The sequence below is a fragment of the Pithys albifrons genome, chromosome 2 (assembly GCF_047495875.1).
Source record: "Pithys albifrons albifrons isolate INPA30051 chromosome 2, PitAlb_v1, whole genome shotgun sequence".
Classification (NCBI taxonomy): domain Eukaryota; kingdom Metazoa; phylum Chordata; class Aves; order Passeriformes; family Thamnophilidae; genus Pithys; species Pithys albifrons.
In genome coordinates this window covers 74,064,195-74,089,424 of record NC_092459.1, presented here as the reverse complement: position 1 = coordinate 74,089,424, position 25,230 = coordinate 74,064,195, and the positions used below count along the sequence as shown (strand labels likewise).

Sequence of the window (25,230 nt, the reverse complement as noted above, 5' to 3'; positions counted from 1 at the left end):
TGGATTTGGGGTTTTTGCTTTGTTTTTTTGCATTTATATAATGGAGGCGATTTGAGACCTTGGTGATTTTAGATACCACTTGAGCAATGCATGCTTTCCTGTCCTTTCTTGTACAAATGGAAATCTTGTATTTCTAACTATTCAAAATTCTAGTACTGCTCAGTGCTTGGAAGGTCTAAGAAGAAATTCACTGTATAGACAGATCAGAGGGCAGGGGCCTTCCTTAGGTCTGATAGAAACTTCTTTATGGCCCTGCTTTGGTTTGCCTTCTCCCAGAGTGTTTCAGCCTTGACTTCCTGCACAGTCAAGGTCTGTTCCCAAGAGCTGTGAAGGTGTTAGCCTGATTTGTTGTGCTGTGCAACTGTAAGTTCTTTTAAGTGCCAAATACGAAATCTTAAATAACAAAACACATAAAAGAAGAAAATATTCCAGGAAGCATGTCCAGTAGCTACATCGAATTGTATTGCACACTGTGTTGTTCTCATTTATTTCTGAAAATCCTATATTGAAATAAACAAACTTACAAAAAAGTGCAGGTCCATGTCATTAGTTACCAAGGAGTTGTCATCAGTCTTGTTTATGAGCAGGTGCTGTTGATGCACTGTAACAGGTAGATTAAGTCTGTGTGTGAGAAGATGCTTTTCTCATATAGGAGACTTACCATGAAGATATGGGTGGAAGTATGGAAATCTTACTAACAAGAGCTAGTATTTGTCAGCTTTTCCCTGGGCTTGGGCTTTTGTTCTTTTATTGCTGCTATGTGCACAGACATCACTGCAATAGGAATTTAAGCTGAAGTGTAGTAGATTATTTGTAGTTGTTTAGGAGATGTCTTTGTACTGGTGACTATTACCAAGAGTTTCAACAGCAAACACCTTTTCAGAATCATTTCATTATGGTTTTAGTTATATCCAGATTTTTCTATTTCAGTGCAGTCTTATCTTCCTCAATAGAGCAATAGATTTCCTGGCTAAGAAATTACTTGCAGCAACCTCTGTATTTGTGGAGTTGTTTGCATCTCCCAGGAAGTTCAAGGCTAGAACCACAGGCCCTTGAAGCCTATTGAAATGCTTTCACTATCATGCTTTTGGCTGTTCTTGGATGCATTCATGGTTATCTTTAAAGTTTTGCCCAGAAACCTCATTTGGAGTTTGAAAAAAATCAGTTGAAATCAATGCATTAAAACCAACTAGAGCCAAGTTTCTTTTTTTGAGTTCTTCACTGGAAAACTTCCAGCTGGCTTTAGTTGCAAGTTGCCTAGAAGATGGTGAAGTATTTCTGTGCAAGACGCTACATTAACTGGAAAGACTTAACTGAGCAAAGTTGAACACAAATTTTGTTATAGTTTGCACTATATGCACTTGTGGGTTTTGCTGCATGTCGATGCAGGACAAAACATATGCTTTGCTAAATGTTTTAAGTAGAATAACTAGTGAGATTTTTTATGTTTTAAAGGAAATTAATGCTTTTTCTCTGTGTTTTTAGATACAAAAGATGGGACTGGAAACAAGCAGCATAAAAAGCTTTTCAGCCCTTACAGAACTGGTTCTGACTGCCAAGGATCAGGCTACAGCAGAACAATCCTAGGTATTTTTGAAAGCATGTGATTGAAGATAAACAATGTCCATAAAAGAAAGAGAGAGAATTTAACTCTGCTTTATTTTACCAAATAACTAGCGATGAAGTGCTTCCTAAGGTATCTTGAGCAACAAATCTGTGTATCTGTTGTCAAGATAAACTTGTTTCACCAAAAGATTGAGAATTTATCAAAATTATCCATTATATGGAAAGCAATTAAAAGTTTTAAACTTTCTACTGTAGAATAAAAGTAGAAGAAAACGTTTTTCTTATTTTTGTTGTACAACTTAAAATGTAGAAGAATGAAGTTATATGTTGAGAATAATATAATAAATTGTCTTTCTAACTTTTGATGTCTCATTTGTTTTTGAATCAAGTGTATTGATTGGTGGCTGTTTTACAGCCCACCCCTGAGGGGCGTAACTGAGGTTCTTGTTAATCGATCCCTTGGGGTGAACTGAAACGAAATGACCCTGAATGATTGGTGTTTACATATATACAGTAGGTTTATTTTAGAGCAGTCTGTTTGCAATGGAAAAGAGGTATTATTTCAGTTATTATCTATAGAAATAAAACAATATAAAAGTATAAAGCTATCACTTAAGAAAATATATAAGGAGAAGAAAGAAAGAGAAAGAAAGGATAAGCAAACAGGGAAGGTATCACCACCCATGGAACCAGCGATGAGACTTGGTTGAAGTGATGGTTGCAGCCTTGATCTGTTGGGGATTGGGGAAAGCCCACAAAACACAAAGTGCAATGGGTCAATATACATTCAAGCTCAGGTGGGAATGCACAAGTACTTCCCCTGCGGGGTGAGGGCTTCACACTGTGGATCATGTGCAGTCCTCTGGTGGAAGGCCACAGAAATGAGGCTGGGGGCACTTCGGGGGTCACTGGTGGTCACTGATGCTGTCTGTCTATAACTTGAAGTCATCTTTGCTTGACTGGTGATATGTGCATGAACAATTGCTTCCTTTCCCCCAGTTTGCCACAGTGGGAATTTTTGTCCAGATGGATTAACCAGGATGTGCTAACCAGACCTCACCTCTGCCAGGTCTGGAATCGGGGCCTTCCTGTCACAAATTCTCCCTTCTGTGCTTATCTCAAGTTCCTACTGTGGTGGCTTATGTTATGGCAAGTTCCTTCTGTGGTCTTGACTGTTTGAGACAGGCAGCTGTGCTCTTTAACTCCTTACAGACTGTCTAAAACTTTCAAACTTTATGCCATCTCTTCTGGAATAAAGTGGTCACAGGAACAGGATTTTGCTATTTCTCATTACTGCTTTGCGCTTACCTGCTTTCTCTCATCATATAGTATAGTCAGCTCCTCTTTGGGCTTAGAATGTTTTCATTGTACTGGTTTTATTTTTTCATAGACCATATTGTTGCATGACAAAAGATAATACAATAATTGAAATCTTGAAAATAATTTTTAATATAAATAACTTACAGGTTATTATGTTCAGGCTACCTGTTTTCCTTCAAAGAATTTATTCAGTGCTGGCATTTTTCTGATTTTTATTATATTGTCTATTAGAACTCACTTTAATGCATGTAGAATTCTTGTAACTCCAAACCTGGTTACATCAGTACAATGCAGCAGGAAATTTGAAAGTGTTAGGGTTTAAAATGGTAGAAGGATTAACAAAGATCTCTCTTGACCCTAGAGTGATCTTCTCTTTTGTATGGGAGGGACAGGTAACAATCTGGGAACAACAGGGGGTGTATTTGAGGCTTTCAAATCGGAGAATGCCCCTTGTAGTGGAGGAAGGTTTTGTTTGTGTGTTGTTGTTTGTTTTTTGGTTGTTGGGGAGGGTTGTTGTTTTTGTTTGGGTTTTTTTACCTTGTGAAAATTTAACACTGGGGTTCAAGTTCATGTGTATTAATTAAAAATACCTGTATTTAGAGAACTTGGATCCTAATGCGGGACCCAAGATGATGGAAATTTTGTGAGTACTTAGAGATATGTAGCACGTTTAGCATTGAAGCTGTGGTGAGCCAACCTTCCACAGCATTAAGGTTTTTTATTTCTGTTAGTGAACTGACCATATTTTTATTTGCTTTTGAAGCAATTAGGATAGGTGGCTATTATGACTCTTTTAAAATTAATTCTATGAAGGAGGGCAGTGGGGAATGTACCACTGCATAAAATTATGTGGTAGTACTTGGATTCAACCTCAGTAATGGAGAGCAGGTTTTGGCTTTTGTAAATTGCTTAGCATCTCTCTTTTCATGGCAACATACACAATTGAGGGAGCATCCAAATTTATTACTGAAGAAAACAACAAACTGAAACAAATTGCCAGATGGCATCTGTTCCCTTCAGGGATGGTGAGATCTCCGGCCTTAAGTACACCCTACTGAATGGCGTAACTTACTGCTTATGAACAAGTTTGTTATTTATATTATGTTCTTCCAAGTTTCTGAATGATGAACCTGGAAAGCTTTGTCTTCCCACACCTCTTCATTTGCTTTTATTAAGAGTCAGAAGTAGAGACAACTTCCTAACCTCTAGCTACTGTTGTTTTCAACAATGTTTTCTTATTATAAAATGGATGTGCAAGTTGCAGGCTGAGACAGTAAGGCAGATTTGATTTTGTGCCTTTTTCTTCTTCCATTATGGGACCTTTAGAAAACTTACTATACTTTTCTAATCTTGGGAGGAATTTAGCTGGAAGAGGTTCCGTATAATAGGAGGCGGAAAGCAGTGGCGTGTTTTCCTCTGAAATGATAACTGGATTATCAACTTTGTGGGTTATACCAGAGGAGGACCGGACTCTTTTAACTTCATCACCTAAAGATAGCTAGCAGTATGTATATTTGGCTGAACCACTCAATATGGTGGAATATTTACTCTCCTTTTTCCATCAATAATACTGAGCTTGTTCTGCTCAGTATATTTTCAGTTGCCTGTCTATGCTCATTCCTCCTTCCTTTTCTTCTCTAGGGTGCCAGTGGAGAGGTGCTCTCCACCACAAAGTTTTCTTTTCAGAAATTGTTTAGTTTGTTGGATGGTGGCTTGGCTTGTTTGTTTTTCTTCCTGTAACCACTGGACAGGGTATGGAGTCCCCAGAGCATGCAGCCCCCACCTGTGAATAATGGCATTTTGTCCTAAACTTTCTGTCAGTGTTTTCAGGGGCTTCATTTCATAATTATTATCCCTCTTCATCACAGAAATGGAACATTTTGTGGTCTGAAATTTTATTTGTAGCTGGTGCTACCTTCTGACTTCAATGAGTCAATGGGATAACATTTAAATTAGCATGAACTTTTAAATTCATATGAAGCTTCCTCTTTCATGCCTGAAGTTATATCATTGGCTGTACTGCATGATAATGCGCAACTTGGTGTCTTAAAAACATAAATCTGACTTGGAGCAGATTTCAGAAGGCAAAAAAAGGGATGTAGTTACGGACAAAAGCCCAACAGAACTGTGGCAAAGAAATTCAGAAGAGTGTTTTATTTGCATCTTTCCATCTCTGCATATTTATAGTTACTTGGTTCTGTATATAATACAAGTACAGCATTTAGATGTTAGAGCATCTAGAATACATACAGTATAACTGGATAAATACATGGATGCTCTATCATAATACTTGAACTCATTCTTGAGATTTGTGTTATTTTATTGTATTTTATTTATGATGTCATGGCATTTTCCATTCACCTAGAAGGATCTGTCGTGTATCTACATCACCAATAGCAAGCTGCTGGCATTAGTGCATTTAGATTAGATAGGCATTTGGACCACTGTGGATGATGCTGAGCTGCTGTGCGCTGTAGGATACATCTGACAACATATGCTAAACAGGTTTGCAGTTATTTTCTAAATGCCATCAGTGCTGAAGGCAAATCTAGAGATGAGAGGTGGAAATCTGTGTTCCACGGAGAGACTTTCCTTAGTACCAAGGTTTCACTTCCAATTCTTCACTTCCTAATTAAAGAGTAATCTGTTAAGAGTTGGACTGGACTACTGTAATCATTTTATTCACAAGTGACAGCATCACATCCACTATTTATACTAATATATATTATTGCTATTAATGCTATTTTTGAAGAACATATGGTTTGGATATGTTCAAGTTTACAGAACTGGGCTCTATCCAATAGTGTCTCTTTTTACTAGAAGGCTGTAATAAATGCCTCACAGGTTAGAAAGTAATCCAAGGAACAGAACTGTATTGGAATAGTAGGCCTTGCTGTGGTTTTTTTTCTACAAAAAAATCTGAGATAATTCTTCCACGCTCTGAGAATTCATCCATCACACTTCATTATTGCTACCAAGTCCTATTTTTAGCATTTCCGTAGAGTTAAGAAATGAATGTATCCATCTGGGCTGCAGAAAGAAGAAGCTTCCCCTAAGTGTGTTTTTGCTTTCAAGGCAAAAAATCTTGTCTCAGTGGGACAAGTGAAGCCTGCCTGTGCTGTTGGAAAATGTTGCTGATGAAGCTAGAAATCTCTGTGGATAATTTTAAAATTTTCACTGTAATGTAAAAGGGGGTCTCTCTCACAAAACTAACCAAACAAAAAATTTTAACAGCTTCTTAAAGAATGAAGAGGTTCTTTTCTATGTCTTTCCATAGTAAATGCTTCTTGCACATATAAAACTATTTTTTAAGTCGATGCCTTGCATCAAAACAATGCCCTGCCCCACTGCATCAAAAAAGGGAGCTGTAGCAAAAGGGAGACAAAGTGCGAACGAAGAGAGAAGCTGGAGAGAGTGTGTCACCTCACATGAAATAGATGATCGAGGATGAAATGTTGCAATGTGTTAGCTTTCAAAAAGCTGTGTTTCAAACACTAACTGTTTTGTCTCTAAGTAGAGCACTCAACAACATCACAAAAATTGCTGATGAATAAGAGAAAGGTGATGGGAACTGTGAATCATTCCCTTTCTTTCTTATCCTCTGTTGTTTTCATTTAAACCCCATGCAGAGGGTTTGTTACTCTGCCAAGGAAAAGCATTGCCCTTGACTTCTTTTCAAAAACAGCAAAAAGGAATGGCTTGTTCAGTGTTACATCCAGGTACACTCCATCTTCCTTCTGCACTGCAGGGTCTTCTGCCTGATCTGTTCCACCACTGGTCAGCTTGAAAGATACTTGATTTACTACCTGTAAGACAAAACATATGTGTAATTCTGCAGTCATCAGAGCATGATAATGAAGAGACAAATAGGAGTTTAAATTCTAAAGCACATCAAGTAATTGATAACTTAGATCATCTGTAAGCAGCACATGACACTCCATGGATGTTTAAAATGATGATGGAGTACTTGTTCCATAACATTTGAAAAGCTGTACAACTGCTTTTACACTTCGGTGGTATGTAATCCTGTTGCCCTTGTATCATGGTTTAACCTCTGCTAGCAGCAAAGTGCCACACAGCTGCTTACTCATTCCTCCCCTGGTTTAGCAACAACTGAAAAAACAGTGTATTACCAACACTATTCTCATACTAAATCCAAAACAGCACTGTACCAGGTACTAAGAAGAAAATTAGCTCCCAGCCAAAACCAGGACACCTTGAAGGCCCTGACAGAACTTCTAAGGGTGGGACACCTGTTAAATAAAAGTAAAGGCACTCAAATTATACTTCTGGAATGTAATATGCCTTTTTTTTATGAATTAAGCTCTCCCTTTTTCCCCTTGAGACTTGAACTCTGGAGTCTTCAGGTGTGGTTGTGGGCTGCATGGACCTCTGTGTTTGTGATTTCTGTGAGTAGTCCCTAAATGATTGAGGATTATCCTGAATAGCCCAGGAGCTGCAGCCTCTACTCTGTGCTCCAGCTGTTTGAACTCAAGGTGGTATCTAATTTGCATGTACACACTCAGATCTTGAACATAGTGTGTTTACTGTAGCAATACAATTTAGATAGTTTAGGGCAAACCTATTGCTGCTGATAAATTAAGGAATATCCACATCTTTCAGTCATATTGCAAATCCCCTACTAAACGTGTCCCCCACATGGCTCTGACTGTTTTGTTTTAGTTAAATTTATCCAGTTTATGTGGCTAAAACTGTGCAAGAAGCATGCTTTTTTTAATGCCAATGATATGTACTGTACCTTTCCAACTGCTAGACTGGTGTTGCTTATTTTACTGAAATCTGCCCCCTTCCCCAGCAGTGCAGGCAGTCCCATATCTGCAAGAAGCTCCTGTAGATCAAAGCTGTCTTCTATTGTTAATGCTGGCAGCATTAATTTAATTTCTCTGCAGAAAAGAGAGGGAGACACAGAGGCAAGTGAGTGCTTGTTCTCCACTGTGTTTGGGCAGTCCTGGGGAATGGGCATGTGAAAACAGCTGGAAGTGCTTGGTATGTGGGGACAAACACCGATGGGTGCCTTATTACTGTCTCCAAGTGTGAACTCACCCTGGCTTCACCACTGGGTATGCTATTAAACCCCAGTTCACACCACTTCATGGGTCAGCTCTATAAAAGTGCTTGCTGATTTCCTTAAAATACTCAAGTTAAAAGGCTGATTCCACCAAAGTCAAGCTTCCTTGAAGTGAGGCCTTGGGGTTTGCAGGGGTTTCTCTTTGTGCTCAATAGTAAACTCTCACTGGCTGGATCCAACCCCAGTCAGTGAGCAGGCAGGCCTGTGTAGTGGACCCCAAGCTCATTCATCCCTACCTTGGGGACAGCTGCTGGAGCCAGGCTGAGGATTGCCAGGTCAGCTCGGACTCCACATGCTCCAGGTTGCTGCCATTGATGGGCTGCAGCAGCACCAGCAGCGCTGTCTTGCTGATGGGGACCTCCACCACAGAAAAAGTCCCACTGGCATCAGTTCTGTGCTTGAATGTCCCCGTGATAGACAACATAGGGACCAAGACATTTGTGTTTGAATCCACCCAGAACTCTTGAGGCTCTTTGAGCATGAAGGCTTGCTGAACACTCGCTGAAAAACAGATCAAGAAAGAAGAAATTCATTCTTTTTCTTCCCTCCTCCCCTCTGCCCCTTAGCTGGCATGTATGTTTGTTTAGAAACAATATGCTGCGCATTAGAGAAGGACTGTGTGTACAAAGTCACATGTAACTGTAAATGTATGTATTCTCCCTTTAGTATGTCTTCTGGTAGCATCACAGTGCACTGTGACCAAAGCTGATGCACTTCTACTGGCTTTGTGGCCTTTCCTGGGCACAGTGTTTCTGCGTGCTTGGTTGCCTGCTTCCTCACAGGCTGCCGGTGGCCCCTGGGGGGCTCACTCACCTGTGCAAAGGGTCTGCTTGATTTCCTCCCCATCCCTCGAGCAGTGGTGATGGCATGAAGCACATCCATCAGGGTACAGGAGCACCCTCAGGCACCCCAGTGGAGTTGGGAGAGGTAAGGCAACAAAAATTCTGCCTGAAGTCTCACTCTTCACAATCTTACCAACCAATGGGGAAGGTTGTAAGCATAAACTCAAAGTGTTGGCTCAGCCAAGGAGGTTAAAAAGGACATACTTGAACACTTGCTAAACCTTAACATAAATTTCTTCCCCAGTTCAAAAGTATGGGAAGCCTTGCTCTCACCTCTCGCTGCTTCTACACAGCTTTGCATTTCCACGTTATCTGCTCACTGCCATGTGGCTGCCCACTTAGGCAGGTAATCCTGGTAGCATTAAAAAAACTACTTGTGTCAGTGAGGAGGCAAAAGTCAGAAATCTTGAAATTGTTTGGTGGAATTAGGGAATTAGAAAAACAGATTTCTTCAAGGCCATCTCTCTCTACCTCTTTTGCATTGCCCTTGCTGGCTTGTGGCAGAGTCTGGGCAGGACCCCCAGCACAGTGGTGGGGAGCAGTGGTCCAGCCTTTCATCTGAGCCCTTCCCTGTCACCCCTGGCCAGGCATGACCTTGCCTCCTTCCTGGCAGCAGGGTCACTGCCTGTCCTTTACCCAGCCCACTCCCAAAATGAGCAGTGCTGCCTCATACCTGCCAAGTGCACGTCCACTGCAAACAGCAAGTCTGCAGAGGGATCGATGGCTGTCAGTAAGCACTTGCTTTGGCCCTCGCTTTTGGCCTCCACAAAGGCGTTTATTTGTTTTGCTGCCTTACTTGGATTTGTAAAGTCAACAGCTCGGGCGTAGAAAGCATCAGCAGAGTGGAGCAAGTCCTGCACGAACAGTTCAAATAGAGGTACTCCAGGGGCAGAGAACAGGCAGAGTGTTTTGGAAAAGAACAGCTCCTCATCCCTGCTCTTCACGAGACTTTCGATCGTCCTCAGGTGGGAAAGGAAATTGCTTCCGACTGCCCTGGAAGTGCAATCAGGGTTTCCAGAGGGGGGAACAAGTCCCAGCAAACCTTGCAAATCAAGAGCTGTTTGGTTTGAGGCGCCAAGGTAGAAAGACACCAAGGAGCTATAAAGGCTGGTTGGGGATAGGAGCACATTTTGGCCCTGCTGTGCTTTCCGCAGCACGCTGTAAAACCGCATTCCCAGGATGTACACCAGGTCCTTCAGGTAGCCCAGTTCCTCCTTCCCCCAGTCGCTTAGGCTCGGATCTTCCAACTTGTCCTTATCATTCAGGTCATCTTCGTAGGCAGGTGTGGTTTGGGACTCAATGGAAACAGGGAAATTAGTTTTTGTCTTTCCCTCCTGAACCAATTTTTCCAGCTTATCACAGTCACTCTCGTTGAAAGAAAACAAGTTGAAAGGGTGGACGTAGACCCTGTCACAAGTCACCACAGTAAGGCAAGCCAACAAACAGAGAAGATCTGCTACCAGATTCATGTTGGAAAATTGCCTCCACAGCGTCTGCTGAAAGAAAAAGTGGGGAGGAAAGAAGACTGATCAGCCTGTTTTAAGTACAGTTTCTCTTAATCACAGGATGAGGTGTTAGTGCTGCGTTGGAGTTACAAAGGCAGGAATTTCAGTGTTTAGTGGTGGCTGGTCTGGCTCTGACCTCCAAAAAGCCCAGGATGACACAGACACCAATTCAAATGGCAGCAGGAGGGGAATTACGAAGCACAGATCTGACGCCATTACCGACTGCCATACCCCAATGATTTAGCACAGGAAGCAATATTATTGTGCAAGCTGGTTAGGCCTGCAAACTAGAGCATGCTAATCCTGCAAAATATTATAATAATGCAACAACATTACTCCTGGGACCTTGTCAGAGCTATCTCTGCAAACTGCTGCACTGAGTCTTGCTGACACATGGACAGGCTAAGCCATTTGCCTGCTGTTATGCAGGAATTGAGATTGGAAACCAGTTCTGTTAAGGTCCAAAAATGGAACAATCCTGTTTTGTATGTCTAGTCAGCCAAATACTTGGCAGTAGTAGATCATGTTATGTTTTCATAGCCCAGTGCAAACATTCATTCTAGCTTCTAGGCAAACACGCTCCAGGCTCCCTTATACAATGTGCTACCATTGAAACCATTTTCATAACACCTTTTATACCCAAATACAGAGTAGAAGGGGTAGGCTGAGTTTTACTCTGCTGTACAGGCAGTCTTCTCCTGCAGTAAAAGAGCACTTGCTGCTCTTGTTTTTCCTTATAAGAAGCAGAGATTTTTACTCTATGTGGATGTCACTGGTGTTTTGGTATAAAGGATCTAGTACATATTTGGAATGACAAAGTCATGGGCACACATACACACACACGTATACCCGCTGACAAATTTTACATTTTTAGAATTCTTATTTTTCTGTATCAAATTTTTTGATAACTAATAGTTCTGCAGTACCTTCCTTGGATTTCTAGTATATGAGTTTGAATTTGTGTATTTGAAATCCAAATATGTTGAACATTATGGATCTGTAACACTTATCATTGGCAAAAATGCTCTTACTCAGAGCTGTATTTTTATTCTACTATTAATTTCTTGTTCATTGTAGCTCTGTTCACCCTCTTCTGCCCTTTCCAAGTCCTGCAGAGCTCATTGGATGGGCAAAATGCTATCAGCCTTGTCAGCACCCAAGCTCTGCTCGCTTTCTCCGATATTTTGAGTTGTACCAGTCTGTCAGATATTGTAATTCTGGTAGCTTTTTGAGCCTTTTGAGAGGACACAGAGCAATGTCTGTCTCACCTGCACTTTAATTAACACAGGGTGGAAGTGTTTGGGTTTAAATCCAGCTATTCAAGACCTGGCACCTTCCCAGACTGATTTAAAATGTATAAACATATAAATTCCCCTGAGGGGTCCCTAAGTGTTCTGTGTCTAATAATACTCCAGTTTGCAGTATTGCACTCTCTTGCACCTCCAAAAACTGAGATGTGCAGGTGCTTGAAAATTAGACATACCTTGCTAAGTATGTATTCCTGCTTATGTGCGCATCTACATTCTCAGGCTGTAGATTCTTCTAACAAACTGGTTTGCAAATGGAGTTTCTGCTGCTGTGATGTCTAAGCCTCTTCCTAGAGAATGCCTGCATGTCAGGCCTGAAACTATTTGCTCCCCAGAGGCATGAAGAGGAGGACCTGCTGTAGATCTCTGGCCCTGCATCTCCACTCAAGGATTGTTCTATCCCATTACCTCCCACCTCATCCTCTAAATTATTACATGTGCAGCACAGCTGTGCTGCTGTTCCCTCTGCTCCCTGTCCCCTTTGCCTCCCCAGCACTGCTGGTAGCAGGTGACGTGTGACTGAGCTCCTTCATTGCTTATGACCAGTTAAAAAATTATCTTGGGAGGTGCCTTCCCAACTTCATCTTCACATGCCCAGCTGCTGTGCTACTGCAATTCTAGACTATGCAACATATTTTTGATATTAGGACAGCTCAGGAAAACAAACCTAAAAGCCACAAATTAGAAGCACTGCCCTTCCCACACTGTTCTCTCCACCATACAATTCTTTTGAGGCATTTCTTAATCTTTCCTGCAGCAGCAGGAAGGCTGACTCTGTGCTACCCAGGCAGGTTGTGCCATTATGTGCCACTGATGCCTGGGGTTAATTCCCTATGGCTGCCAGAGCCCCCAGTTCAGCTCTTTTCTCACGAGCAGTACCAAGAGGAGCAGTTCTCACTGTCAGCACTTACCCTAAGCCCCACCTGTGAAAAGTCTGCGTGGTTTATCTCCCTAAAGACAACCGTGAGCCATTCAGAAAAGCATGAACACCTGAGCTGAAAAACTAGCATTCAGAGAAAATCCAGTAAGAGTGCTTACTCGCCTCTATCCTCAGGTGTGTCGCCCTTCTGTTGCCCCTCCAACACTGTTACCCCTCAGACAAGCTCTTCACGGCACCTCCTACCCCTGGGATGGGGTGATTGAAGGTGGAATTATGCCCTCTCTACCAGAGGGCCCTTTCTACCTGTCTGCAGCAGCATTGCGCAAAGCAGCTTTACATCACAGGCTGGGGGCTGAAAAAAGTTCGCTCAGGGCAGACAGGGCCCAATGAAACATGAGCCCAGCTTAACACCAGCTGCACAGAAAGTTCCAGGGATGGACACACAACCTTTAACCAGACCCAGCACACCTGTGTAGCCTGCAGTTACACATTTACTAAGACAGATACAGGCATTTTACTATGAAGAATAACTGATTACAGGAGCTGAAAATAACTCATTTTTTGCCAGTCTGAAAGGAATGCAGATTACTTCATATGTGTATTTGTTGTACAGTTGGACCAGATTTTTGTCTTCTCAGATAAATCGTCTTTAATCTCTACTTTGCAGCCTGGGTACCCATCAGTGTGTGAGGCATGTTATTGCAGAGTAAAGTGATTAAGCTTTCAGTTTTTACCCTTTCTTTCCCTCTTGATCTGTCTGTAATGCCAAAGCTTTGTTCTTCTTCCTCTTCAAAACAAAATATTTTGGAAAGAAGAAGATGAAAGCCAGATAGATAAGGTTGCCACAGTTGGAACACAGAGACTTCATCCCTCTCAGTCTTAGCCTCCCAAGTCCTATTTGTCAAAAGGGGTGGAATTTGGAGATCTTTCTGTTGGTTTTGAAACCATCTTCCAATTTTGCTGTGCCCCTTCTTCCTCCTTAAACAAATCAACAGTGAATCAAACCAGAGATGATACAGTTGGTTAGACTGGTTCTTGTTCAGTGCCCCTGTTATACCTAATAATCCCATGGCTCTAACAGGAGTAGGGCTGGTTTGTCATCTGTGCTCTGATTTTAGAGGGCCAGTGAGATATGATTTGTACTGCAGTGCCCAGGTTTATGTTGGGTTCTAGGAGAGAGGTGAGAGGGATGTTACCAGTGCATGTGGGCATTTGGAGCTGGTGGAGATGAAGGTGGAGACAGGGACTGCTGAGTCCTGCCAGCCCAAGGGCTGTGTGCCAGGTGCCTAATGCCAAAGAGATGGAAAATTTCAGTCTCTAACAGTCCCGCTTTTCATTTAAATAAACCTATTACATTTGCTCTAATGAGGTCTGAAAATGGACCGGAGCCCAAGCTTGTAGAGCAAACTACCATGCACTGAAGGCTTAAACAAACAACTTGAAATATTCAAGGTGTTTTGTCTTTTTGCTGCCTGAGCATCTCAGTCAAAGAAGATTCTGGCCACAGAACAGTCCCTGAGCATTTGTACCATCTCCAGACACGTATAAAATGCATGCAGCTCAGCTATGGACATAGGCCGTACAAGATAGGTTTCAGGTTTCAATCTCCCTTTTCTCCTCTCTCCCCTGCAGAGTCCTTCCCGTGGGCAGTTTGGGGCAGACAGCTGGTCCCTTAGAGGTCAGTGGAGGTGTGGGTGGGGCGTGAGCAGAGCCCAGATTTGCACCTCCAGCACCACCCCCCACGCGGGTCCCCATTAGGCAGCAGCAGTGAGCACAAATGGCCAGACCACACCGCGACTGTGAGCTATAGCTGGTCTGCTGTGCCCTCCTAGCTGAGGCTTGAATACAGGGAAAAAGCAACCCCAACCTGATAATCTTTGTATTGAGAACACACAAATGAAGGCTGTTTCAGGGAAGGGCACTTTTTCTTCTGTAAAACTCTGAAAAGTATCCATATTAAAAAGAATTATTGGCTTTGGCTAATAAGCTACAAGTGATGCTAATAATATATAGTATAGCTGCCAGACTTACATGTTTGCTGTGGACAATAAACACTGGAAGGAAAAATTACAAAACCTGCAGCCACTGTATTTTTTTCACTTAAATCATTATGCCTTTGTGCTGTAGCACCAAGAGGGCCGTGTGGTTTGGGTATCTCCTACTACCAGCTCCCCTGCAGGTCATGACCAAGCTGTGCTGCAGCTGATAGTCTCCTTTTGCTACAGATACCAGCCCTAGGTCAGGCATCCCTGGCTGCAGGGGATGCTGCCCTGAAGAAGAGGGGGAGCAAAAAGCACCTGAACGATAACTCCAGCATGGTGGTCTGGTGGCTCTGTCACATATAACAAAGATCAATTTAGTTGAACGTTCTCAGGGTTTTCATCCAAGCTGACCTTTGGGTCTCTTTTGGTATTTGTACAATCAGTTCTGTTGCTTTCTGTCTATTAAAAACTTGTCAGTGCCTTTGAGGAGAACAGAAGTCTATCTTCAGCGCTCCTCTCTGCACCACCACCATGACCCCATCAATAAAGTCATCAAATTAAAATACCCAGCTTTCTCCAGAAAAAAAAAAAAAACCACAACAAAACCACCAAAACCATTTCAGGAGGAAATGCTCAATGTCCTGGTTTCACCACAGGCTCCTCCTGCTTCAGACCACCAGGAGTTTGCCTGGCCGCTGTAATGAGGGCAAACCTTTGATTTCACCTTATTTTTATGCCCTACTACAAAGCTCAGACACAGCTCCCCCCTCATTTGCCAGTTACTTATGCTCACTCAATTAATAGCCCCCTATTAAGATGCATCACACACTAGCACACTCCTTAGATCTTCATCTTTTATCTTCTAAGAGCTCCTACCGAAGAAGAATGTTTCAGGCTATGGAGAACATAGCCTGCCACACCTGCAACCTATTTTATCCTAGGAGGACTTAATTACAGTTAGTCTTCCATTTCATTTCTCAGCCATTTTTAGGCAGGAGTGCATGAGCATTATTTCAATTACTGTATGTGGACTCTGTTGTCAGGCTTTTTTCTTGCTGGGTTGCCATGGTTTTAGGAATGGGCGTGTGCTTAAAGACACAGCTTTGACTTCAGAAAGAAGAGTCTCTATCCTGCCCTTTGGCTCTGTTGTCCAAGGATTTTGCCCCCTAAAGAGAGCTGTGCCAGAAAACCTGCTTTGGGCCAAACTTGGGTGAAAAGCTTTCTGGCAACAAAGAACCAAAGCAGGTGAAAGCAAGGCTGTTCCTACAGGTATCCCCTGTGCAAAACTAGCCCATGGCCCACACATATTTTCTAATGATCTATCCCTGCAACAACCACAGCAAAGGTACAAAGAAAGACAGACCTCTCAAACCTGTTCTTCAGAGATGAGATTCCTGCTTGCCTTTTGCCCCACTCTTTCTGATTTTTTGAGGTGTACTCGGCTCCCCCTTTTATACACACTCTTGCATAAGGTGGGCCCGCCTCCCTCTCCCCCCTCCACTGCCCTCATTTTGCTTCAAAACCTGCCTCTGTTTTTCCTGCTTGTTATTCATGGTTGCTGCTGAGAGGGAGCAAAGAGGGGTGGAAAAACACTGGTGCTGCAGTTACGGGTTCCCTCACAGCCATGCTCAAATTGGATCTCCTGGTCAGCCTCATTTTGCTGAAATGCTAACATGGAAGCACTCCCCTGCTTCACAAAATATTCTCTTTTATGGTGCTCCAGCACTTCTTCATGTAAACACTGCCAGATAGGCTTCAGAAATTTTAACCCTGGAAGAGGAACACTAACCCTACAGCCAGAAGTGTGTAATTTGGTCTTGAATGGAAAAATTATTTTGTCCAAGCTAGAATTTCAATTGATTCTTTTACCGAAGAACATTGAGTCTCCACTCTGTCAAAAAGTGTTTTCATTGATCCAGACTGTTCTGGGAAAAGCTGTATAAAATTCAGCACTTTGTGCAGAAACAGTAGTAAATATTTTGTTCCTGTTTGTTTAGTCTTTTTTCCACTTTTCCCAAATTTTGCTTTGAGACATAACTCAAAAGGGCCAGACATACTCCTGTGATGATGTTCTTATCTCCTGCTATGTGTGAGTCCTGGAGGAGGAATAACAAATTACTCAGCTTACAGCCTCAGAACAGAGACCTTCACATGGGGTCTTCCTAGCCTGAGTTGGCATGTCTGACATACATAGATTATGAATCAATAAATTGCTAACTCAGACATAATACCATGCATATGGTCATATATTACTAAATTTGAAGGTTCCTTTTATTAAGCCTAGAAGTACCTTGATTGAGAAATAGGCCACATTTTGTTTATACAACTTGTGTGTTGACATTGGTAATTGTAAACCTCTACATCCCATCAGCATTCATATAGTTCCCTCTGTCATCTGCTTTGGTAAGGGAGCTCAGCCTGGAGTCTGAGCAAGGCTCCGGAGAGGGATAACAGGCACTGGGAAAAGAACAGGGAGAAAAGGAAAAAGATGTCTCTGTGAGAGGATCTGACTAAAGGAAGACCAGGGACTGTGGCTTCATTGGCTGGTGCACCACACTCCAGGTGTGGCAATCTAGTCATAACAGTGGAAGGGCAATTGTTCGCAAGACATCAAGGAAAACTTCTTTGTAGAGAAGTAGAGTACCTATGGAGACCAACACATTTCAATTTGGAAGAAAACTGGTATGGGAAGTATAAACATAAAATGATGAGGGTGAACAGAAAGTCCTGAACCTCTCTTTTGTAACATTGCCTGAATCAGCGGGTTCCCAGTAAAATTATCAGGCAACAAATCAAAATTAAAGGAAGGGCCCTTTTGCATGCATGAATTGCAGGAGGCACTGCTACAGCATGCTGCAAAGACCAAAAGTCTTGGTACAAAAAGAGATTAAATTAAATAATAGAGGGCACAATAATTGTTCTCTGCAGAACATGATGGTCCAGCTGTGATTGCTAACTTGGGAAGTCCTCAGACATCCAGCTGTCATGAATTTTGCTTGATCCAACAGCTCTCATGATCCTTTCTAAGGGCTTGTCTTTAACTTGTGATGGAAGTAGAGATGTCTGAGCTGAGGCCAGCTTATGCTGGCTCCTTTTGCAGCACAGATTCAAAATACTCTTTCACTAGAGCTATGCCAATGAAACATCACACTCAGCAAACCTGCCCCTCAGCTTTGGTGTTACTGGGATCTGTTCCTCTGCACAAAGCATTTAGGAACCTGCTGCCATCTCTTCAAAATCAACATAAGCCCTGGAAAACATGAACAATTTCAAAAACTGTGGGTAGACTTTTAATCATAGTTAGCCAGTTTTCTGTTTGGGGTTTTTTTTTTTGTCTTTTTATCAGGGTACATGTACTAAGGGGTGGCAGAGTTACTGCATTGGGGTCTGAAATGTGTCTCTGTCTCCTGCCAGACCTATGGGCTCTGTTCTCACTTCAGCTGCACACAGAGTATTTGGTGACTTTTTCCTGAATGAATAAGGAGTAAAGAAGGAGTATAGCTCTGGCAAAGGGTCAGGCAAGTTTCTAAACATTAGTAAACCAATTTTCCCCCCATTCTGTGAGAACTGTGGCCAGCTGCCATGGGCCTGATTTTGTTTATTTTTGCCATCTCTGGTGGGGAAAGGCTATGCAAAGTAATTTTTTTAACGGTTTTAATAAAACAGGAATAAGTTTGCATGTGATTTTTCCTGTGTTTTCTCTGTATACCTAACCTCTGCCCTTGCTGGCTTAAACCACTTTTCTGTGAAAAGCTGCTGGTGAGCATGAGGGATGTACTTGGCTTGCCCAATTTTTTGTGTAAAGAGGATTGCAAAAATGCTTTTCAGTAATAGCATTCAAAGTACAGATGATGAAAGAGAGAGATTTATCCTGCTTCTGCCATGGATTCTCACAGCAAGGAGCAATGGAAAACTTGGTAACATGGCTCCTATAAACCCCAAAGACCACTAGTGCCATCTCTATGCAGCCCCACCCAAATTGCCCCCCAGGCACTATGCACAATAGTTGTTGTCTCCTAGTCTGGAAATTCAAAGCATAGCCATAGAAAGACCTTTGGAAGATGGGATTTGTGTGTACCCTGCACAAACTCAGGTTTCCCTTCATCATCTCCACAGCCTCCCTCAGCACACCTCCACCCCTCCTCCTGCTCCTCTGCCTGCAGCTTCTTGCTCTGGGTGGACAAATAGTTGCAAGCAGAAGGACTCAGCTATTTTGGCCTCTATTTGGTGTTCCTCTGAGAAAACTAACTGTGGTGCTCTCCTGCCTCACGCAAGGAGTGGTTTTAATCATACACAGTTTATGCAGTTCCTTAGTGAGAAACAGACTGGCTCCTTCCCCACTGCAGGTGTTATGGGACTCTTCCATTTTCTGGAGTCATGGCAGGTCCCCCTTGGCCAGCCAGCTACAGGGGCAAAATTCAGCAGCAACTTCCACTGCTCCAAATATAATCTGTAGTACAAAAGGACAGACCCTTTGCGTGCCGTGTGAAGTGATTTGCTGTAACTTGAGAGGTACACAACTGATGATAGCGAAGTGTTTGGTTACACTGGATACCCCCGCCCTCGCATCCTGGTAGAAAGCAAAGACACTGAGCCAGACACTATCACTGGTAGGGCTGCCCAGTAAGATTCTCGCAGGATCTCTCTCCTCGGGGCTGCTACATAGACCCATCCCCTCTTTAAGGACCAGCTCGAGCTCTGCCACGCAGAAGTGGGAACCAACTTCCCACGCCAGCGCCGATGTGGAACCATTTGTGCGTCTAAGCTTTGCAGGGAAAGGAGAACGGGGAGCAGCCAGGCGCTGATCCAGCGGGCTGTAGCGCCGCAGGGGCCGCAGCACATCCCTCTCTCCTTAGCCGAAGCTGCCGCCGTGCGGAGGCGCCTCCGCATCGCTGCTCCCGGCTCGGCTGCGGCTGTCCCTGCCAGTAACATTTGGAAATGTTATTACCTTATTGCACCTATTGCTAACCAGTAATTCTGAAAGCAAGAGGAGTGGAAAGTTAAATTTATACCCAGTGGTTTTTGTTTTTTGTTTTTTGGGTTTTTTCAGGAAATAATGAAAGAGCTCATAATTGAAGTTTCTGGAGTTTCAGTAAGTGGGAAAAAGCAATTTTCTTGCACATCGGAATTTCCTGCTCTTTTGTTTTTGCTGGATGATTTTTAAGTAAAGACTTAAATGTTTGCTGCAGTTTTGGGTTCATTTTAATTTTATTTTGCTTTATTTTTCTACATTTTCTATGTTAACTGTAAAACCATGAAATAATGATTTAGCTTACTGCTTGAGGGATAAGTCTGAGGAACAGTATATTAAGCCCAGAATATTCCTAGTGAGAAAAGAATTAAGATTGCCTCCTGGCAATACACCCTGATGAAAGCCTTTGAAAACCATAAATGCCCCCATAAAAAAAAAAAAAACAAACCTACAAGAACAAACCAACCCAACAAACAAACAAACACAAAAAAACCCACAAAAAACCCCCAAACAAAACAAAAAAACCCCAAACCCCACAAAGATCAGTGAGTGTTCTTACAGCTATTCTCCCAGGAAAAGCTGAGGTCCCTTAGGGATTGCCTCTGACTCAGGGCACTGAAGATATGCTGTGACTTGGCTCTTCTCCCACACTGCCACTTGGCGTTTCACAGTCTAAAGAAAAAGAATAAAAATAATCTTAAAAGCCCTCTTTTGTATGTAAAATTGCTGCTCCTCCAAAGTAATGAATTAATGCAGCAGTATGTGCTTAGCTCTGACAAAAGCCTGGAACAACAGCTGAGAAAGCTGTGCTGTTTGGCTGGGTAAAGCACTTAGATGGCTGCCTAATGATATTTCAGCTGCCAGTACAGATAATGTTGTCATTATTTACCAAAGCACACAAGAAGACACGTTTCGTATTTCTTTCTGGATGTGCAAAAGGAGTGGTAGCCCATCAGAGATGCTAGGCAGAAAGGGGACAGGCAAAGCAGTGCTGCCTCCCAGTGCTGGAGTGCTGTACATCAGGGTGACCTGGGCAAGGTAGGTTGTGGTGGGGGAGTTGCCTCATGAGGTCACACCCACTCTGGGCGACAGCTCAGCACCCTCCTGCCCTTGGCCCTGTAGCATGTCTGGGCAATGTCACTATTTCATAGCCAGGCATGGCAGTGGGCAGTAATGGCAAAACTGCAGGTGGTGTGATTAGTCCTAAGACCTCATTTGGGACTGATGCCTCTTTAGGAGAAGAACCTATTGCTATTGCACAGCACAATGAAAGCAGCTAGGCTGTGGCCTCTGGCCTTTCACCACTATCCAAAACGACAAAGAACATTCACTGTAATTTTAGGATCCTCCTTTGAATGAGATTTTGATAATCCTGCAATTCCTTCAAGATATTTCTCTAATCAGCAGGATTTTCAAAGGGCACTTCCTAAGAACCCTCCCCTTGATTTCCAGTATTCTTTTTCTCCCTGTTCTCTTATAATTTTTCACTAGGCTGTCCACAACATTGTGTGGGGACATCCAGTCCTCAGGCTGTCCTGCAGAACCCCTAAAGCTGACCTTTTGCACCTTCCATCCCTTTGCCTCACTTCTGCCTCTGGAAATGAGAGAGAGAAGGATGCTCCAGTCCCTCACTAGAGAGCTTCGTCAACTCCAGAGAAAGTGTGTATTACTTTATTGCTAGAAGACAACAGAAAAGTCCTCAAAAAACAAGCCCCAAACCAGGCTCAGTTTTATCTGGTTTTAGCTGTTGTTAGAGCAGAACATGTGCCCTGCAGTAGAACATCTGCCCTGCAGTAGAACATGTGCCCTGCAAGGCTGTGTGCAGAAGCATGTGCAAAGCCTGCTGGGCTGCAAGCCATTGGGCAAAAGTCCATGCTCTGCATTAGAGCCAAAGTAATGGAAAGTATCAGAAACATCACGGTTTCATGTGACTGTGACTGCAGCATTTGGATTCAAATCAATGCAAGGTTCAGAGGGCACCAAGCAGTATGAAATGAGGCTAATCTCCAAGACAGAACAAAGATGTTTTATATAACTTCATACAGATTCAGAGGAGGAAAGAAGGACAGAGAGCTGCTGAGCTTCACAGATCGTACCTCAGTCCACATAACATCTAGCCTTAAACCTTTGCAATTATAAGGAGAGTGATAGAGACCTAGACAAAACCAGTCATGTCTCTCAAAACACTGAAGAAGAGCACAAAAATGAAATATTCTAGCCTAAACCAGTCCCTTAGAGGAGGTCAGATGACACTGAAGGGTCATAACCAGCAGGCAACAAGCACTGGAGAATGTGGGGTCACTCAGGTGAAAGGATAAACCCTCCAATGTTAAACAGTTGACAGGGCATGAGGTTTAATGACAACAGGGTTATGAAAGACTTGATCAGGTTGCTGTCATTTGAATAACCAATTTTAAATCCTGAATGACCAGAGTCTACCTGATATTAATGAGGAAGGAATTATGTAAGTGTGACTCAAAAAAAGCACATTCCAGATGCTGAAAGTCAGAGCTGTAGCACGATGCTAAGCGAGGAGGCCAAGGCAAAGTGGAAATTATACATCAAGCCTTCATGTCACCTTCTATTCCATGAATTATGCTGGCAAGTGAATAAGAGTCTCTCTTAGAGTAAAAGCAGTTCAAACTAGAGAAAACCAAATCAGATTTTCTGCCTTCTTGAAGAAAATAAAAAGATCCAAGGAGGTCTGACTCAACAGCAGACAGAAATTACTCTGTTCCTGTTCCTATCAGCAGTAAGTGTGCCTGAGGTTTTGCTCTTTGCAGAGGATGTTCACTCGCTGCCAGAGCCACCAATTCTTCAGCACAGTGCCCGCCTGGCCCCCTCTGTTGGTGTGATAAGGGGATAAGCAGAGTGGCTAGGCAGGGGTGTGATGCCTTCTAGCAGCTGCAACTACACTGGTGTTCACACTCTCTGAGTGCTTTGTAGACACAGCTGAAGGTAATGGATAAAACTCTTGATGTTTCAGAACAGACATTTAATGACAGTACTTGGAAGAAAACAGTGTTCAGCTTTAACATACATTGCCAGCCTGTGCATGCTGTTATGCTGTCAGTTTGAAATCTTGCCTGGTGATGTGGCTCAGAGAGAGACCTCTGCAGACCACAGGAGCCTAATGGTGTCCAGAGCTGGCCTGCTAGGAATTAATTGCATTTGATCTGACAGCTTTCTCTCGGCTGGCAGTGCTTTCACACGCTGGCAGGCACTCACTCACTGACTTACACATCAAGGACAGACCTGCACTATCGCCCCTGCTGGGAGAGGGCCGGTGGGTTGGAATCCTACAGTTCCCAAGACAGTGTAACCATGGAGGAAGGACTTTATTTATCAGAGCTGTCTTGTATTGCTTAAATGTCACAGTATGTCTGCTGCAACAGTGTGCCAAACGAGAATGTGCACAGGCTGGTGTCACAGCCTCTCATTGCCCGTGTTCACCTGCTGTTCCAGGGAGTGTTAAAATACACCCTGCTTTTACTCAGCAGACCAGGACACCTAAGGAGCAAAGATATTCCAGGTCAATGGCTCAAATCCTGCCTGCCACTTTCCTGAGCAAGTAGGAACATGGTGGTGGTGTCTGTCCATAATAGACTACCATAGGAGTAGCTGCACTTTCCTCCCATTCTGAGTATCTGCAGAGAGCACCAAGTGGCAGCAATAACAAGAGTCATTTTAGGGGGGAAATGCACTCTTGCTGTTTTCAAAAGGGGATTTCATGGTAAAAGAGGAAATCTGCTTTAAGTTCTTGTAAAATTCTTGAGTATGGTAAGTACCTAAGTTACATAGGTTTGTTTCTGCCCTTCCAGACCTGAGAGCTTTAGACATGAGCCCATGATTTGTGACATGTGACAAGCAGGGTATTGTATTTTCATGAGAACTGAGACATTTTATAAGCATTTTCTGCACATTCCTCTTATTTCTTCCTCCCTCCCCAGGCACCATCTCTCTTGGGCACTTGTAGTGCCTCGACACCAAGGCTAAAATCTCAGAGACATGAAGCTCCCCTGCAATGTCATGACATGAAACAGCAGGGTGAGGAGAGGGAAAGGCTGCACCTGCCCTCAAGAAGAAAGTCTACAACATGAAAACATTCCTTATTGCACACCAGAGTGTTCACACAGGAGAGAAACTGCATGAATTTTCCTGCAGCAGAACAAGCATCCACAGAGCTAAGCCCACACTTTTCAGATGCAACTGAACTCTGAAAAGTAGAAATTCCCTGAGGTGATATATGATTACTCTCCTCAGGACATAGCAGGTGGGGGGGCTGTATGTCTAGGATGTTGAACATCTTCCCCAGTCAGCACGTTACTCTGGTGTATGAGAATTTGCCCTGGCCCACACAGAAGTGTTGTGGTTAAAGTAAGTTCCTGAATTTACCACTGGCTGAATGCAGGATGTTGAGTACATCATGTCTCTGGACTTGTGTTGGCACTAAAATGCCTTTTACCTGCATTAGCCCCTTGGCTGGTGTTCCTCTCACTTGATTACATGCATTTAACAGCTGAGCACCTACTCTAAGCTAGTCCATGAGGGTCTGTCTACAGGCAAAGGAAAAACACAGTCCTCTTCAGTGGGATCTTATGTATGAGTACACAGTAAGTCACTTTCTGGAGGTTCTGGTATTTTCAGTGATGGTGGAAAAAGCTGAGGTGAGTAGCATGGATTCTATTCTGCAAACCTAAAGTTTGGTCAAATGACAGCCATGTTGTGAGCCCCAGGCCTGCCTCTTCTTGCACGTTTGGACAGCATCCATATATTTGGACAATGGGAGCTTGGTCTCAGCAGGGAGCCTGCAGACATCAACAATGGATGCAATTATGGGGAATGAACATGGGAATATATGCTCTGAAAAAGAAAGCTTTCCTTACAGCACTGCTGTGGAAGAGAGCAGAACAGAAGGGAACTAATTCTGTTTTACCTAAATGCTCTCCATAAATCATCTCTTGGCAGCAAGAAGCTTGACTGGTCCACCAAAGGGCCAATTAAAGCAAAGGGAGGCCAAGCATTGTTTGTACTCAGAGCTGTGTTTTGCATTACAGGGATTGTAGTTTGTTCCAAGAGAGTGGCATCTCTTCCCTTTCCAAGCAGAGGGGAATATCCATGTCTGTTTGGCTCTGCTCATTATTCCTTCAGAGCATCCACAGCACACTTCCTGGCATACTTTCCAGCACAGTGTTTTACTGTCTTGTTGTGAGATACAATGCTGCAGGTAAACACTGGTTAGAAGAAGAATTACAGAATCCTCTAAGTTGGAAAAGACTTCTATGATCATTGAATCTGACCATCAACCAAGCACTGCCAAGTCCACCACTAAACTATGTCTCTAAGTGCTGCATCTACATGTCTTTTAAATACATCTGGGGATGGTGACAGCACCACTTCCCCAGGCAGCATGTTCCAATGCTTAATAACAATTTCCATGAAGAAATTCTTCTTATGTCTATTATAAACCTCCTCCGGTGCAACTTGAGGCCATTTCCTGTTACTCTATTGCTTGTTACTTGGGAGAAAAGATCAATCCCCCTAGCTGGCTACAACCTCCTTCCAGGTAGTTGTAGAGAGTGATAAGGTCCCCCTTGAGCCTCCTTTTCTTCAGTCTAAGCAACCCCAACTCCCTCAGCCACTCCTCCTAAGACTTGTGCTTGACATTTCACTGGTGATGGTGACAGATGGACAAGGTCATGAAACCTGGAAATCAGTGACAGCTACCTGTGTATTTGTTTTTAAAATCCCGTGTTACAGTGCTCAC

The 25,230-nt window shown here is 43.1% G+C and overlaps 2 protein-coding genes across 8 annotated transcripts in view; one reads left to right on the top strand and one right to left on the bottom strand.

Annotated features, from left to right (window-relative positions):
• Positions 1-1,924, top strand: part of COG2 (component of oligomeric golgi complex 2) — a 28,751-nt gene extending 26,827 nt beyond the window's left edge. The window contains exon 18 of the mRNA XM_071549531.1: positions 1,486-1,924. Within this exon, the coding sequence (XP_071405632.1) occupies positions 1,486-1,587 (102 nt within the window). The 3' untranslated portion in view covers positions 1,588-1,924. The remainder of the gene's footprint in view (positions 1-1,485) is intronic.
• A 1,904-nt stretch (positions 1,925-3,828) lies between these two features.
• AGT (angiotensinogen) lies at positions 3,829-15,938 on the bottom strand. Of its 7 annotated transcripts, none has more exons than XM_071549524.1 (5): positions 15,855-15,938; positions 9,491-10,313; positions 8,212-8,476; positions 7,646-7,790; positions 3,829-6,692 (listed from the first exon to the last, which is right to left on the bottom strand). In XM_071549524.1, exons 2-5 carry the CDS (start codon positions 10,284-10,286, stop codon positions 6,501-6,503), a joined length of 1,398 nt encoding a protein of 465 aa, XP_071405625.1. In that variant the 5' UTR covers positions 10,287-10,313; positions 15,855-15,938; the 3' UTR covers positions 3,829-6,500. The 7 variants fall into 7 exon arrangements, with proteins under 7 accessions (XP_071405625.1, XP_071405630.1, XP_071405631.1 ...); XM_071549529.1 differs by having other exon boundaries at positions 9,491-10,310; positions 15,855-15,914; XM_071549530.1 differs by lacking the exon at positions 15,855-15,938 and adding an exon at positions 12,668-12,824 and having other exon boundaries at positions 9,614-10,313.
• Between the last annotated feature and the right edge of the window lie 9,292 nt (positions 15,939-25,230).

What these genes read in the sequence shown, in the direction of transcription:
- AGT (XM_071549524.1), bottom strand. Translation starts at nt 10,286, where the DNA reads ATGAATCTGGTAGCAGATCTTCTCTGTTTGTTGGCTTGCCTTACTGTG. An exon ending in AGTGGACGTGCACTTGGCAG is followed by an intron (nt 8,477 to 9,490) that starts GTATGAGGCAGC and finishes TCTGTTTTTCAG; the next exon opens with CGAGTGTTCAGCAAGCCTTC. An exon ending in CTCCAGCAGCTGTCCCCAAG is followed by an intron (nt 7,791 to 8,211) that starts GTAGGGATGAAT and finishes TCTTTTCTGCAG; the next exon opens with AGAAATTAAATTAATGCTGC.